This window comes from Botrytis porri, assembly GCF_014898465.1.
Source record: "Botrytis porri strain MUCL 3234 chromosome Unknown BPOR_003, whole genome shotgun sequence".
Classification (NCBI taxonomy): Eukaryota; Fungi; Ascomycota; class Leotiomycetes; order Helotiales; family Sclerotiniaceae; genus Botrytis; species Botrytis porri.
In genome coordinates, this window is record NW_024066077.1 from 1,168,596 (window position 1) to 1,185,637 (window position 17,042).

General features: G+C 40.7%; 5 protein-coding genes across 5 annotated transcripts; 2 read left to right on the plus strand and 3 right to left on the minus strand.

Moving 5' to 3' along the window:
- Positions 1-158: 158 nt before the first annotated feature.
- On the minus strand, positions 159-4,640 carry EAF01_002415 (uncharacterized protein). Its single transcript, XM_038910667.1, has 3 exons — positions 4,328-4,640; positions 864-4,178; positions 159-810 (listed from the first exon to the last, which is right to left on the minus strand). The coding sequence occupies exons 2-3, from the start codon at positions 4,097-4,099 to the stop codon at positions 405-407; spliced, it is 3,642 nt and encodes a 1,213-aa protein (XP_038773589.1). The 5' UTR covers positions 4,100-4,178; positions 4,328-4,640; the 3' UTR covers positions 159-404.
- A 1,135-nt stretch (positions 4,641-5,775) lies between these two features.
- On the plus strand, positions 5,776-6,541 carry EAF01_002416 (uncharacterized protein; the record flags this gene model as incomplete). Its single annotated transcript, XM_038910668.1, has 2 exons — positions 5,776-5,850; positions 5,921-6,541. The coding sequence occupies 2 exons, from the start codon at positions 5,776-5,778 to the stop codon at positions 6,539-6,541; spliced, it is 696 nt and encodes a 231-aa protein (XP_038773590.1).
- A 3,970-nt stretch (positions 6,542-10,511) lies between these two features.
- Positions 10,512-12,188, minus strand: EAF01_002417 (uncharacterized protein; the record flags this gene model as incomplete). The annotated part of the gene is made up of 1 exon (XM_038910669.1): positions 10,512-12,188. One exon carries the CDS (start codon positions 12,186-12,188, stop codon positions 10,512-10,514), a length of 1,677 nt encoding a protein of 558 aa, XP_038773591.1.
- A 1,867-nt stretch (positions 12,189-14,055) lies between these two features.
- On the plus strand, positions 14,056-15,606 carry EAF01_002418 (uncharacterized protein). The gene is made up of 3 exons (XM_038910670.1): positions 14,056-14,173; positions 14,406-14,677; positions 14,736-15,606. The coding sequence occupies exons 2-3, from the start codon at positions 14,550-14,552 to the stop codon at positions 15,388-15,390; spliced, it is 783 nt and encodes a 260-aa protein (XP_038773592.1). The 5' UTR covers positions 14,056-14,173; positions 14,406-14,549; the 3' UTR covers positions 15,391-15,606.
- On the minus strand, positions 15,580-16,429 carry EAF01_002419 (uncharacterized protein; the record flags this gene model as incomplete). Its single annotated transcript, XM_038910671.1, has 3 exons — positions 15,580-15,782; positions 15,904-16,068; positions 16,279-16,429. The coding sequence occupies 3 exons, from the start codon at positions 16,427-16,429 to the stop codon at positions 15,580-15,582; spliced, it is 519 nt and encodes a 172-aa protein (XP_038773593.1).
- Between the last annotated feature and the right edge of the window lie 613 nt (positions 16,430-17,042).

The following is a 17,042-nucleotide window of genomic DNA, read 5'->3' on the forward strand; positions in this document are numbered from 1 at the left end:
GAATAAAATTAATTAATGCGTCCACTATAAGTATGCATGCATATCATCTCAACCCTTTCATGACAAAAGTGATGGAAAGGTCAAAAGGATAGTCACAAATCTCGATTTCAACCAGAAATAAGTCAAAAAACAATGCCGCAGTACTGACAAATCGCGAATCAAGCTGGTGACTATCAAGTCTCATTTGAGTCTAAAATATCTAACAACTATTCTATATCTGAGTCCATTCATCAAAGTTCGAATATGAGAGACAAGAAGTGTTCCATGAGTGAAAAAGAAATACACGCATCATAAGCCTCCGCTAGATATCATTGAAAAAAATATTCCCGTTGCTATGAACATCCTTTAACGCCAGTTTTTCCATGCATCGCTCTTCTCTATACCTATACATTAAATACCATCCCCTATTTCTTCGCTCCTGCAGCTCTAAGGGTAGCTGCCGGAGACAAGGCTGCCATACCAGCTCTCTCTCGCAAAGCTGTCATTGCTGCAGTCACTGGTGTTTGTACACCACTTGCTGGGCCTGGGGTATTGGGCCTTGTTGCTGGAGCACTTCTGTTATGTGCCATATGACTCTGTACGAGATGGCCAGCCGCCAAAGCACTACACAAGGAAAGTTCACCAGCCAAGACAGCTGCAGCGATCACACGTGCAAGTTTGCGGGCGTTGTCACCAGGGTTCGTTGGGTGAGAGCCTCTAACGCCAAGAAGATCTAACATGGCACTTTGAGGCTCAAGAATAGTACCACCGCCCAAAGTACCAACTTCGATAGAAGGCATGGAAACACTAATTTGCAAGTTACCGCGAAGACTGTAGAAGAATGTTAGTGAATATGTCCCTGAAATGTAATATAAGCTACTTACTTCCTCATGAGTGTGATACAACTACTGCTCTCGACTACTTGTGCGGGGTCTTGACCAGTAGCCAAAAAGATTGCAGCGACAATATTAGCAGCGTGGGCGTTGAATCCACCCATAGCACCGGCCATTGCACTTCCAACGAGATTCTTGGCGATGTTCAGTTCGACCAATGCATCTACATCAGTCTTCAGAACCTTGCGAACGACATCACCGGGGATAATTGCTTCAGCAACAACGCTTTTACCACGTCCATCGATCCAGTTAACAGCAGCAGCCTTCTTGTCGGTACAAAAGTTGCCCGAGACTGAAATGATTTCCATATCGTCAAAGCCACATTCGGTAGACATAACTTTCAGAGCGTGCTCGACACCCTTTGATATCATGTTCATTCCCATTGCATCTCCGGTAGTAGTTTTGAAACGAGGGTAAAGATTAGTACCTGCCAAGGCCGTCTTGATGGATTGAAGTCTTGCGAATCTACTGGTAGAGTTGAATGCTTCGGTCATAGTCTTCTGACCAGCTTCGGAATCAAGCCAAACCTTAGCGGCTCCAGCACGTTCAAGAGTTTCGAAAGCAATGCATGGGCCACGAGTCATACCATCACCAGTCAAGACGGTAACAGCACCGCCGCCGGAGTTGATGGCTTTGCAGCCACGACTGGTACTTGCAACAAGAACACCTTCAGTTGTAGCCATGGGCAAGAAGAAACTTTGACCATCGATGACAATTGGACCAGCGACACCAAGAGGCAATGGAAGATAACCGATGACGTTTTCACAGCAGGCGCCCAAAACACGATCATAATTGTAGTGCTTGTATGGCAACAATGAAGTTTCGAGAAGATGGGTTGTTTCCGTGGTAGCAGGGGTTCGTGAGATGATGGCCCGTCTGATTTTTACGGCACGAGTGGTATCTTTCAGAGTTTTTTCCAAGGAGTAGCCAGGAATCTTGCCTTGCATAGATAACTCTATGAGTTCTGCGTCATTCAACTCTGGGGCACGTTTCGCTTCGAGCATTTTTTCAAGCTCTTGCTGACTTCGGCGCAATTGAGGTTGAGTGGTACTCTTATCAGGCATAGTTAATCCCTCGTCCTCATCGTCAGTGGTAACCGGTGATATAGCTGGCGTTATCGCGGGGGTCAATGGTACATTATCGGAAGCATTAGGATCGATGTCTGCCAACCTCAATACAGGGGTAGACGCAGAGTTGTTGAATCTCTCAGCCTGGTCGAGCTCTTTGGGATCGACAGTATGGTGTGGGGGCATTTGAAGTGGTTCCTTGTCGATACTCCATTTAGCGGCATTGAAAAGGTATCCATTGAGCACAACACTCAAAGTGAGAGCGACGACGATCCATTTAGAAAGAACAGGGTCCTCAAAGCTCTTCAAAAGATTGTCCACAACCCGACCACCCATTCCATATTCGGCAAATTCAGCATCAAAGTCATAAGCGGCATGCTTACGATGCTTTGGTGCCGGTTCAGCGTAATGAATTGAAGGATACTCGAGCTCATATTTGATTGGTGTCAGTACGGTCACGATTGTTGACTTATCATGGGCTTTTGCCATCTCGGCAATCATATCCAGGCCGGTAGATGCAACCTTGAAGGGATCCATTGGCGGTGGCGTCAAGACACTTGAGAAACTAGACCCTGAAAGCATGTTTGCACCTGGTAACTGAATACTGCCGTTGCTGCCTCGAAATGGGATAGTGCAAAGGTTGAGAACATTGATGATGATAAAGCCAGATACCATCAACCCCTTGAACTTTGGGATACTGCTACCCTTGACCTTACGGCCAAAGATATTTGCCTCGCTAGTCTTGGAACCGTCAGACTGTGGCCAGTCGTCACTTTGGGCAACGTTCTCAGCTACTCGTGGGCTAACTCCATCGTCCTCCAATGCCTGGCGTAGAGCAACATGTCGTTTGATTCGGTTAATTTCAAGCTTAACACTCAAAATTGCAGTATAGAAAGTGAACAAGAGAATACAGTCGAAGAATAGAATCCAAGCAGCCAAGAAACAGAACTGCTGAAGACCTCCCTGAACGCCCGAAGCAGCTCCTGCAATCAATATGCAAATTTCAATGGCATAATCCCTAACAATCTCGAATCCCTTCTCGCTTATAGCAACTTGGACTGCATATTGAATGGAAGTAGGAGATACCCCGTGCTTCTTCTCTGCCACTTCAGCATTAGGTCTTTGGGTGTTGAGTGACGCCGATAAAACCGCCTTTGTCAAGACAATAGCCTTCTCAAATCCAATGGTCACAACAAGGAAAGGGAGACCTTCCGACAACAATACCATGTTCATGGGAACGCCCAATTTTGTAGTGACAATCAACCCGAAGAGGAAGGCAAAAACTGATGAGAAGAGTGTGGTAGCAAAAAGCCAAAAGTTTGAGCCCATACGTCTCATGGAGACAAACAACGAGACAAAAGTAAGATGCATCGATATGTAACCGAGGACCATGATGATGATGTCAAGTGTCTCGGCATTCTTGAGAAGGTCTACAAATTCAGTCCAAGCGTTTGATCCCCATTTTCTCACTCCCCCTTTGGTTTCGTCTCCCTTTGCAGCTTTCATGATCCACATCTTTTTCTCCTTGATAAGCTCTGCCTCCTGTCCTGCACGAGCGTTAGGATCGGTGGGAATTGTAGCAGCGGAATTGGGTAATTCTTGAGACTTGGCGAGGAATTCAGGGGCTTGATTGTAGGGAACAGCATAAGCTAAAGTACTGTCTTGTGACAAGGAAGCCAAAGGGTTCGAGGTTGTTGGAAGAGGAGTGATTGAAAGATTTTGTGGTAATGGCACCGAATCTGCCAATGGAGCTGCCTGCAAAGAATTGGCGGCAGCAGAGTCTGGGAAGACAAAAGTCAAAAGTGCCAAGTGATCAACGTTAGATGGCACAGTTTCCACATCCGAGGTCTGCCATTTCCAGGCGGTCTCAGAGCCAATCTGCAATTGACGGTTACCAGCAACAAGAGAGCTCCATGTTGCTTTATCGGCACCACTGGCTTTCACCGAATCAAAAAGAGTGCTATCCAGAAGTCCCATGTATGTTGTACTCGCCAAAACCGCAACTATAACAATAGTATGGATTGGATGTAGACATGCTCGTCGGGAGAAAAGCTGGAGAAGTGGGGTGACCTTTTTATTGAGCCATAACGGGGAGGCATTGGTTTCAGTGGTAGACGAGGTTCCCCTGAACTTCGAGGGCAGGAGCGTATTTCCGATCATCGTTGGAAGAAGTACAAGCAGGCTTAGTTGTATTCTAAATCAAAGCCATCGACAAAGGAAGTATGTAGTTCCGATAAGGCTGGATGTGAAGAAACCGTCAGTAAATGAGCCAAAAGCGTGTGTCGAGAAAATGAGCAAAACTGGGGATGGACCCAAGACGAAAGAAAGCTCGCACAATAGAGAGCTCCAAAGTAAATAATGCATGGCTTGTAAGAGAATACAACGTACCGGTGTGCTTTTGAAGAGAACCGTCTCTACAATTCCGAGAATGGCGACGGGATACTTTTTGAAGAGGAAAAAAGGAGTGATGTGCTGGTGTTGAGACCAGGCCAAAAAAGGTGAGATATGACCCAAGGTAGAAGTGGCACGCACGATATCTCCTGGAGGTGGGATGAATTTGAATTATGTGACCAAGAGAAAGAGATCAAAGGACACAATGGAAAGGGATTGTCATGTAATAGACAAGTAATAGATATTCACATAGAAATCCACCGTGAGGGTTTAATAAAGCTCTAGGAAGAAGGGACTTTATGAGGGAAAGGAACCTTGATATACAGTATTCAGTATTTGTTGACTTTTTGCTTGTCAATCAGGGATCAAATCAAATCATTAGCTAGGCGGTGACACTATCAGCGAGTTAATCCTGAAGGGGATTAGTGTCTGCATCAAGCATGGTTTGTGATAAAGGAAATTAGACAAGTGAATGTTTTCGAAATCTTTTCTCTACTCGATTCCAAACCACCCTCAAGTTTCTTTCCCCTTGGACGAGATTCAACTTCTTTCTTTCTTTCTTTCTTTCTATCTATCTATCTATCTATCCGATCCTTCATATTGTTCTTCCATCCCGTCTTGGTATTGTTTACTTGTTTGGCTGTTTACTCTCATGCTCATACCTAGGTACCGACACTCCAGATACTCCAAGATTCGAGGGTCTCTTGTCTCTTGTCTCTCCAAGACACTCGGCCACCGGTACTAGATTGCCTACGAAGTACACTCTTACATCTTCTTTCTCATCCCACACAAACCAATCAATCCTACTACACTGAAGCGTCGGCGAGTATGTTGAACTTTAATAACTGGATCCAGACATAAAACAGAAAAGATTCACTCTGTACAGCTGTTCTGACTGTTGTCCGGTGGTCCTGTTGTCCTGTCCGAGACTTCTCTTCTGCACCTGCAGGAACAAGTCTTTTTCTTTCTGTTCATTGACCAATTTCACCCAACAGACATGAGCAGTTCCTATCCAATCGGATGATACCGTTGGCTAATATCCGGCCCGACAAATCAGCATCCGCCATCAGGATCGGGAATAAGCTTTCTCTTTTTCCGGCATACGTAGCATCACTTATCAGTATTATTAGTAATAAGCTTCCACTTTCTGCCGCATACGCATACAGATGCCGTATACCCCCGTTTCCACTCCCTTCCGCTTCTTTCCATCAAGAGCTTCAATCGCATGTCACATGACACTTTTGGTACGTATCGGCATCAAACCCTTTTCATCATGGGTTGACGTCCAACTTCAATCCTTGGTCGTTGTTGGAGTCCATACAGATACACTATCAAAACAGACCACAAGCTGGTGCACACTCTGTCGGTTAAGAGCCAAAGTAAATTGATAGTTACTTCACCAACATCAGCCAACCATCCATCACATCAAGCCAACTAACATTATCATGTCACCTCCTGACACTTCCATTTTCAAGCCTGCTTTAATTGTTGTAGATCTTCAAGAAGATTTTTTGCCTCCAGTAAGTTACAATTCCCATCCATTCACTCTCTTTTCATCCATCCACCCATACATACTAACATAATCTCTAGAATGGTTCTTTAGCTGTGGCCAATGGTAGGGATACCATTCCTGTCATCAACGACCTCCTCCATCTTCCATTTCACCTTAAGATCGCCACCAAAGATTGGCATCCTTCAAATCATACATCGTTCGCTTCAAACCATACAGGTAAACAACCATTTACAGATTTTACCACCATCACCAACCCATCCAATGCTTCCGAGACTTATCAAACACGTCTCTGGCCACCTCATTGCATTCAGGATACGCTCGGCTCTGAGTTTCCCTTTGAACTAGACACAAATATGTTTACTCAAACTATCCTCAAGGGACAACATCCTGAGGTAGAAATGTATTCAGCATTCTACGATCCCTTGAAGAGTCCTCGGTGCAGCGATAGTGGATTGGCAACCCATTTAAAAGATGAAGGCATCACCCATGTCTATGTAGTAGGTCTAGCTGCCGATTATTGTGTCAAGTGCACTGCCGAGGATTCCGCCGAGGAAGGGTTCAACACGTTCATTCTAGAGGAGGGAACTCGAGCCGTTGATCCTACATCATGGGAGACTATGAAGTTGCGTTTGAAAGGGGTCAAAGTCGTGAGTGTCACTGGAGAGGAAGTCAATCAAGTAAGAAGATTAGGCAATTGAGGGAAGGTCTAGCACGGATGTCAAATTACAATTCGGTCTTTTTTTCAATGACTGTTGGTTGTGCCGAAGATGTGCTGAAAGCAAATTCATGCAAGTATCTCAGGTGGTGACACCGAGTACAATGTCCGTACTTCAATAACCTTCTTTATGAAGGGGAAGTCACTGTATTGCAGACATATCATTTCAATTCACTTGAAATAATAGAAATATCAATTGGATATCACCACATTATCTCCTACTTTGCAAATGTAACGTTAAATCGCGCATTATCATAATCTCCATGTCTATTCCCACACCACGCAATTCCCAAGTGATGGAGTGAAAGGATAATTACCCAAGCCCTGTAAAAGTATTGGCATAATATCATGCTAATCAAGATGAAATTATTGAAGTCAATAGTCAATCATACATCCACTTCATCCACTTTGTGTCAGCATTAAAAAAAACTCGGGCCCCGATGATAGATTTTTATAATTACATACCCTGAGTCAAATCGTACATGCATGCATGCAAAATGAACTAAAAGTGGACTTGAGAAACCTCAAAACGCACAGACATTACACGTAAGTTGAAGCCCTCATTTTCTGACTACCCCTGTTTTGAGTCACATCTTTCACCACCAAAAATAATTATAAAAAAAAACTCTTGATTATAAATAGAATTCATTAAAATGTTGTCTATATATAATTTAGGTTATTTTAAGCTTCATGTTGAAATTTTTAGATTTTTAGGATTTTTCTAAATCAAGATCTAAAACTTTAAAATATCAATTTTTAAAATTTTAAATTTATATACGAATTTCATTAGCATGTAGATTATATTACTAAATGAGTTACTTTCAAAATATATTAAAATCAAGCTTTTTAATATTTATATTTTAATAATTTATTATTATTTTTGAAAGAAAAATTATGAAAAGTCATAAGTTTTTTTCTAAATAATTCGTTTTAGCTCGAAATTATTATACTTCATATTACAAAAACTCTTTTCCTCTAATAATTTTAATAATAATTAAAATTTTAAAAAAGAAATTAGATTTTTATAATACTAATATAATTTAAATTTATATATCAAATTTTCATAAAATTTTATAAATTAATAAAGAAAATATATGATTATATATAAATAAATTCTATATATAAAATAAAGTAGTTTAAAAAGTAATATAGTCTATATACTAATAACCTATATTATATTAATATTAATTTTTATTAAAACTCTTAATAACTTTTATTAAAAATTATTTAAAGTCAGTTATTCATTTTTATTATCAATTTATAATATATAATAATATCATTTTTAAAAATCTAAATCAAAAAATCCAATAAATAAGTATTTATAAGAATACTTTTGAGATTATAGAGATTATTAACTCTTATATGAGATTTATTCACTTGAGAATTATTTATTTATGTAATTTTTTAAAAAAAATCTTTATATAGATTGAAGCTTGAAATCTTTAAAAAAAATTAGTTAGTGAGTTTTTTTATTATTAATTGTAATTAAAAAGTTATTAGGATTTGAAAAGGATTTTAAATTTATATATGATTTTTATATAAATTAAAAATCGATATTATAAAGATTTAAGTCTTTATTTTTGTTAGTATTACTATGAGGATGATGAAGTTAATATAGTACTATGATTTATACTATTGTTATATTACTTAAGGTTCTAAAAGCTAAGACTACGAAACGTATTACTATAGTGTCGGAAGACGCTAGCGTCAACGCTAGCGTAGTCACATGATCCCTATCCCAACAATTTTAGAAAAAAAATTAAAATCCTAAATCTTTTAGAATAAGCTTAAATGATTTAAATTATATATATTTTAATCGAGATATTAATAAGAAGAAAAAAAATTAATATAAAAGAATATCTTAAAATAGAAGTAATTAGAAAATAGAGTACTCGACTTCTATACTATATATACTAGATATAGTAATCGTATACAGCTATTCATCGGTTTTACAAATTATACTAAAAACAGTTACTTTGCTCTCTTTATAAAAAATATATAAAAATATTTAGAATTAATATAGTTAGTTAAAAATCTCTATAATTATTCATTATATAGTAAGGAATTCGAATACGATCTTATTTTTATTTTTCAATGTTTTATTTATATTTCTTTAAATGATTAAAATAAAATAAAAATCTTGATTTTCGCTTAATCTGCTAGTAAATTTTAATATTCTTGATTTATAGTAACTTTCTATGTAGATTTTATAACCGATAAAAATTCTAAAAATAAATGATCTTTTTATTAAAATTTAATTGAAAATAAAGAGAGTAAAATAAAATCTATTGTATATAAACCGAACAGCTGTGCCCTAGTACTGTACGTATAGTAGAAATCTTCAAGTGAAGAGGAATGAAAAGGAAAGGAAATGTCTCTCTCTCTCTCTCTCTCTCTCTCTCTCTCTCTCTCTCTCTCTTTCTCGTCTATGTATCTGGAGATACCTATATAGGTAGCTAGCCTTAGACTCTAGAGAAATCCAACGAAAACTATATACTCCTTTCAGTCTTTATATTTAGTATTCAAGATCGATATTGACGTCAATATCAATATAAGATCACGGAAGTAGTTAGTTAGATAGCTAGTCAGAATCTAGCATATAGAGGTAGGAGCCTATGAGGAGGATAAGGTTGAGGGGATATATATGATTTCTTGTATATTTTATTATAGCTAGATGAATAGATAGATGTATTATACTAAATATTTGATGGCTATTAGGATACTTGAAAGTTACTTGTAAAGTTTGTCTATCTAATATTTAGGTATGTTGATTTGATTTACGGTTTTGGAGCTGTTCGAAATAGATATATGTATATGTGAATAATCTATCTCGTTATACCTGACTCTCCTTCTCCTTCTCCTTCTTCTCCCTCTCCTTTTCTATTTCTCTATTAATACTCATCTCCGTTAAACGGTCTCCTCTCCAAGGAAGGCGGATAGATATTGCTAACTGCTAACTGCTAACTGCTAACAGCTATAGCTAACAGGCAAGCCATTCATTCAGACTTCAGATTAGCGAAGATTCACCCACCTCTCCATCTTCCCCCCAATTCTCAAAGTTCAAGATCGGTCAATCACATCGTCTCATTATCTGATAATTCAATACTCAAATACACGAATACACAACCAAATCTTCTTCTACTCGTACATACCTACCTAGTACACCTACTCACTCGCCAATGAATCGATACTTACTATGCATTACCAACCATACATACATACATAAATGTATACAAACGAACTACCCAATCGCATTCACACTCACACTCACATTCATAACTATGCATCAGAAACGAGAGAAGAGAAAAACTACTATTCAGGTAGGTATTCCAAATGTTAGATTTATTCAGTTTCCTTTCCCCTCTCCACTCCCTCAAACAAAGAGTTTATATACAATAATATTAGGATACACCAAAATCAAAGGGTATAAATATACAGACCCATACGCATTACTTGATACAATACAATACAAAACAAAACACACGGACAGACAGACAGACCAAAAAATAAGTAAAGCATGAACACATAAAAACGTTATGGCATAATTCTTCCTATCAAAAAATGCATCATTAGACCCCATCCATCCATTCAATCATCCCTCATCAATATCATGCTAACCCAGCAACCCCTATGAATTCCATTCCATTCCTTTCCCTTCCTTCCCTTTCCCAAGTCATCCTACTCCTACCATAGCATCACAGAGACAGAGAGAAGATAAATCAGAAAGTTCCTTTCCCTTTGCACTCCCTTTCCTAGAAAATCTAGATAATTGCATCCCGATCTCTCAATCGATTCGATTCGATTCAGTTCAAATCCTATAAAGACGTATCATATATGGCACAAATATCCATCCAATCACCTGGTATCACTATCAAATCCGAAGAATCCCACCCAAAATCCATATTCCATCTCGCCTACTAATTCATAATACTCGTGAGCAATGTATGTTTGGGTTATCGAGCCGGAGTTTCGTGTGTCTCGTTTGTTGTTTCATTAGAAGAATCGAGGGGGGTTTCGGAGCTTTGAACGGCGACGGATGGTGAGAGCTTTACTTCCGAATCTATATGAGTGGATTCAATAGATGCTGTATTACTACTCGAATGCTCTTCAAGCTGCCCATTTTTAGCTTCTCGACTACTAGGTCTTTCTATGAGACCCTCATGAGAGCTAGGTATAGTTGGCGTATTGGCTTGACTGCCACCTCGTTGCCCATGATAATGTATAACTTGAGGTGGAGCTTGACCAGCCTGTGTTCCCAGAAGATGTTGAGGGTATGGGTGTAAATCTTTAGAGGATGTCGAGAATGTAGATACTACAGGTTGTTGATATCCATTGCTCCCATTACTTGAACTTGGGTTGTGTCCGAATGCTTGATTATGTTCTGCTTGAGTGGGTGTACCCGAGTCACCTCCCACAGGACTAGCAAGCTCAACTTGTCCTGTTAAACTGTTTAAACCTCCTTGGATATCTCTCAGTAGCCTAACATATTCTTCAGGAACCAAACCGCTTTCCTGTGTTTTTGGATCTTCTGCGACAAGCCAGCCTTGGCCGTGTCGATATGAGACCCAGATTACTTGTCCCTCCACTAAAGGCAGTTCATTTTCATTCTCTCGTTCAAAATCAAATAATGCAACGGCTTTACCATGCATTTCTTCGTCCGGCGAGGCAATTGTAAACTGATAATCGCGAGAATATCTCGATTCATCATGTCTAGTCATGCCGGGCGATGATGCAGTACTTGAAGCATCAGACTCTGAGCGGTAATCTTGGCCACTCTCGTCTGTATATGAGCGACTAGGCAAAAGGCCAGCGAAGTGAGAATCTCGTTGACCAGGAACATTATACGGCGCTAGCATTGAGCGTCTTGCCAACTCTGAGGGGTATGTAACAAATTCTCCCCCAGGTCCATTCGACTCCTCTCCTTGGTTGACATAATATCTTTCGCTATTTTCACCACTGCCACCGGCAAAATATCCTCCGTCGTCCTCAAAGTTCCCTTGACTTAGCATGCTTGTTCTGCGCTCTCCATCCCTGGGCGTTCTCCCTCTCCCACGCGAATGCCCATATTCTCCCACTGACGATTTGTGCTTCCTGTGGCGTGAACTAACGACAACCGGACTTTGTAGATCCTCATCTTCACTCCATGGAGGTCCATCACCAAAGTGTATAGGCGCCAACTGTTCCCCTTTCATAAATCCATCACCACCCCATGGACCAGGTCCCCAAGATCCGCGATTATCCCATGAAGTTGGGGGATCTGACAATCGTTTATGCGATTCGCTAGCTGGTGTCGAGAGGCCCGATGGCGGTTGAGACGGCTCTAGAGGTGGTCCATAGTGCATAGGATGCAAAGAAGGGTATGCGAAATCGCGAACCGTCGTGTATGGAAGACTAGAATGGAAGACCGGAAAAATATGCGAAGGAGGTCGCGAACGTGATGGCGCAGAATAATTCGAGTATTGTGATAACCTATTCTTTGAGGCATGAGATGTAGGACGTTGCAAATTTGGTCGCTTTGCGGTTGGTGAAGTGTTTAAAGGAGGGAGGGAGGGATGGTTAGGATTCGATGAGGGAGAACTAACTGGTGGTGGGGACGTAGCTGGAGACGTTGGAGAAATTACGGCTGCCATATTGAAGCAAATGTGTTTGCGATCAGCTTGAAGGCTGCGCTTTGAGGACAAAATTGTATGCTTTGATTCAGACAAATGGGCCCAATATGAACAATTACTTGCCCAGCAAGCTTGCCGTTATATTTCGCAGCACTTGTCGTTCTTCAAGATTCGAGATTGAAAGGAGGATCTAATGGCCCTAGCGCTTAAAGCAAGCCCAAGTTTGATTTCAATTATGTCGAGTACGAGACGGAGAAAGGTATCGTCGACGATGTATATTAGGAATGTTAGATAGTCGTTCAAACGAGTTGGTGCTAGCGCGGCAGGCGCGCAGTCGCAAAAGGATAAATGCTGAGAGAACGAATGTCAAACTCTTGATAGCGCTTGTCAATAATTGAGGTGAGTTGTGAACTTGTATGAGCGTATTGGTTGATTGGAGTTCGGATTCAATGTTAAAAAAGATCAGAGGAAGCTCGTGCGTATTGTCAGACCTTTTCCCTCAACATTCAAGGTATCCAATTACAAACCAACAGGGCTCCAACGAAACAATGAAGCAAAGAAAAGAGTCTCTGGAATTGCAGATGCAGGATAGTATCGACTTTGAAGATTCACAAATCAACAGAGTAGTCTTTGCGCCGAAGTGATGCTTTGCTTTGAATTAACGCTCTCGAGTTCAAAACGACTAAGGCGAAGTTCCTTTGAAGCTGCGTGAGTTGTCTACGAAGCGCCGAGGGTTCAAGGCTCGAGGTCCTTTTTCAAAATTCTCTTGGGTGGATTTCGACCAGGGACCCCGCACACTTCGAGTATTTGACATGGAAATTAGGCAATGAATGAATGCAAATAGCAGTCTGGGATGTATGGTTGGTAAGATGGAGAAAACCGGTAGCACCGTGAACACAGGTAGGCAGGTAGATAGAGAGGCAGATATCCCCAGGGGACCAAAAGAGTTATACGATATACAGATGGATTTACCCCAGAGTATAAAAGCCAAAAGACGGAAAAGTTTGGAGAAAGAAAAGAAAGGAAAAGAAGAAGTTTGAAGTTTGTACTAGAGTGATAATTATAAGTCATACACAGTCGATTCTACCTCTCTGCAGATCGAACGGAGTACAATACCTGGAAGAAGATGGGAAAGTTGATCATAACAGAGAGAAGTAGGTAAGGGCAAAGCCAAAAAAATTATAGAAGTTTCAAGACATGTGTGTTCACTCTTCACTCTTCACTCTTCACTCATCTCACTCCTCACTCATCTCACTTCTCACTCCTCACTCCTCACTCATCTCACTTCTCACTCCTCACTCTTCACCCCTCACTCTTTCTAGTCTTTCCATTTCGTTGTTGAGTTGAGTGGGTGGCTTACAAGTCAGTTCGTATGAAAATACACGCGCTCTCTTCGGTTTCGGGTGTGATCAATTTGAGTGGAGTGGGCTTTTCAGTTGATGATTTGACCGAACAATTTCCATTTCTATTCTATTTCTATTTCTATTTCGGTAACACGCCATTACCATTCCCACCAACACCAGAGAGTAGGTAACAGGTAATGATCGGGTTTTCCCAAGTTCCGTTTCAACGTTTCAGACTTGCAGCAGAACCAATCATATGTTGAGAACAAAACACCAAATTGATGTAAACATGCACCTAAGTGCCACAGGCTGCAAGTAGTTGATCAGCATGTGCTTTTCAGTTGGTTAATCTTGTTGGATGCGACAATACCTAGGTATATACCTTGTATGTGCTACTCTCCGTGAGAGCTAAGCAGGATATCAAAGCTATTCAACAGAATTCAATTTCATTGGCTACTTTTTCCCTCTTTTAACCGAGAAGTTTTCTTAGCTTCATTATTAATAAGCTTTCAAGCTCTTCAATGTCTTGCGCTGTACATGCACAACATTGCAATCAATCATACAACACCGCCATCGTCAACAGCACTCTTGATTTGACTTGAATCAATGTCTCTTGCGATTCGCACTCTACTTGAAACTCTACAGTAGAACTTGAAATGTGTGGTATGTACAATATCTTGAAAGGAGCCAATATCTTCTTTGCCCTTCTTTCTTCTTCCCTCCCTCATCCCACTGTAGCAACCTGATGATTACTATTATTGGAGCTGTCTTATTTAAAAACTGATGACACAATTTTTATTTACGCAACTTAACATATCTGAATGCTCTTCAACATCAATCTGTTTACGATCACATACATTGTAGTCTATTGACACGTAGCTGACTTTGAACATAGCTTCTGCAGTAATATCCACAACTTGAATTCGGTACCATTGGAAGTTTGAACCCCGTGTCGAGACGAAAGGTGGCCGAACTTCTTCTATCCCCGCAAATATCGGGATTGTAACAACTTTACAACAACTACAATTCCTCCTCGATCATGTCTCAAGCTCCAGTATCGACTGCCAATGGCGGTAGCACACCTCAGTTCGCGTCAAATGGTGAACGAGTAGATTCGGGAGGCTTCAAACTAAAATTCTGCACTGTTTGTGCCAGCAACAATAATAGGTACATTCAACATATCTCATATTTCTTCTAGTTTGTATCTAACATGATTCCCCCACAGATCCATGGAATCACACCTACGTCTCGCTGCTGCTCACTACCCTGTAATATCATTTGGAACGGGTTCTTTAGTTAGATTACCAGGACCTTCCATAACACAACCTAATGTCTACCAATTCAACAAGACTTCGTATGATAGCATGTATAAAGAACTCGAATCTAAGGATCCGCGTCTCTATCGCGCAAATGGTATCTTGAATATGCTTGGGAGGAATAGATCAGTAAAATGGGGGCCAGAGAGATGGCAAGATTGGCAGGTCGGTGTTCCAAGACTACAGCATAATACAGATCAAGGTGCCGAGGGAGTAGAAGGGGGTGTCGTTGACGTTGTTATTACTTGTGAAGAAAGATGCTGGGATGCTGTCGTGGATGACCTCCTCAATCGTGGCTCCCCATTGAATCGTCCAGTGCATGTCATCAATGTTGATATCAAAGACAATCATGAAGAGGCTCTAGTCGGCGGCAGGGGAATTCTTGACCTTGCCGATTCCCTCAACAAAGCTGCTGCCGAGGAACGGGAACTCAATCCTACCGGGTTTGACAGTGGTAGTGCCCATAGCAGGGCCGGTTTTGATGAAAGAGTACCGGAAATAATCGGAGAGTGGCAGGAAAGATGGCCAAATTTACCAGCAGTATGGACATTGGCATGGTTTTGAACACTTGCATTACGAATTTCTTATAGTGGCGTTGAGATCACGAGGGTATACCCATTTCTTGTGGCGTTCAGGGCGGGGATATGATATAAATGAGGCATCTTCTTAGAAATAAAGATAGAGGAGCAAAATACTTGATATCACTCGCAATCGCATAATGCATTGTTCAGATTCGTACCTAGCATGAGCTACTCACATACTAATGACCGGTGACACAGAACCCGTTGAAATTAATAAGTAAAACATGGCTGTGCTTGAACGGTTCTTGAAGGGAAATAAAGAGACAGGCCAAGGAAATTGATATGCTGGGATTAGATTGATGAGTATGGGGGCCAATGATTGAAAACGACAAAAGGCTAACGAAGTTCTCAAAGTTCTACTCCAGAGTCCATAGTCTAGAATTTATGGACGAAGGGATGAATCTAGAAGCAGAAAAGGACTCTACTCTGTATGCTGTAAGATTGGAACTCGGATTAGTCGAAGTCGAATCAGCGGGTATGTTAGATATGTACATACTATGTAGCGACATTTTCGCAGAGACCTTTTTTGAAACCAGTCGACACGCCTTCTCCTCTATCCTTTTCTTTTCACGGGGGAATTCTGGGTTTGTACTTGTGACTGAGTATGACAGGTTTGAGGTTTGTTGTTTTAAGGGAGGGAACACTGGGAACACTGGGAACACTGGGATTAATGTGTGATATTGTATATATTTAGGTCTGCACTATGTAGCTGGAATGCAAAGTGATAGAAACGAACACTTGAATTCATTATGATTCCAATTTTTAGGAATATCTACAGAGTGCATACCTATCTCGTCAGTGGTCACCAAAAGCTGTACTCCGTATATTCACATATGCACAAATTAAGTTAATCCGAACAAGGTAACCTTACTGCGTGGATTGACCAAGCAGAGGCCGCGTATGGCGGGTTCCCCTTGCTCGTGATCGCTGGAGCTGGCGAGGGAAATGAGGTTGCTTTTCTCATTTTCCTGGTTTAGGGATTTGGAGGTATGACTGACTATATGAGGTCGGTCGGTATACATCATCGCATTTGATGAATTGCCATTGCTTTCCTAGGTACTTACGATGTAATCACATGGTTTTAGGTTGATGATTTATGATGATGTCAAGGTGATAAATATATCTATCTCGTATAATCACTCGTATAATCGTATACTCGAGAAGCGGTACTATATAGCTACTGCATAACTACCTAGGGACTACTCGGTAGCTACTCAGTACTCTGAGTCAATATGGTCTGAACAATCGAGGTGTGATGAGCTGAAGTGTAGAGCGGGAAGTTGGGGAGATGCCTTTTGCCTAGAATTTCTGTCTCGCCTTGAATTGTCTTGCATCACCGTCTCCATGACATAATTCGTACGTTGACGCCGCTATTCGTGGATGGGAAAATACTATTTTAGCATAACTAAGGTTATGGAATATGGAAATTCTACCTACTCTATATAGGTATCTACTAACAATAAGTTACAAATCATTCTTCTTCCTGGCGTTCTATGCAATCTCAAGCTTTCCACATATGGAACCAATTTGATCAATATCCCAAAACTCAATTTCCCCTAATTTCAAGCCATTTCCTTATCGATCGACTGACTACACAGGTAAGGTAGTATCGAATCTTTGTCGGCCTTCTCTTCC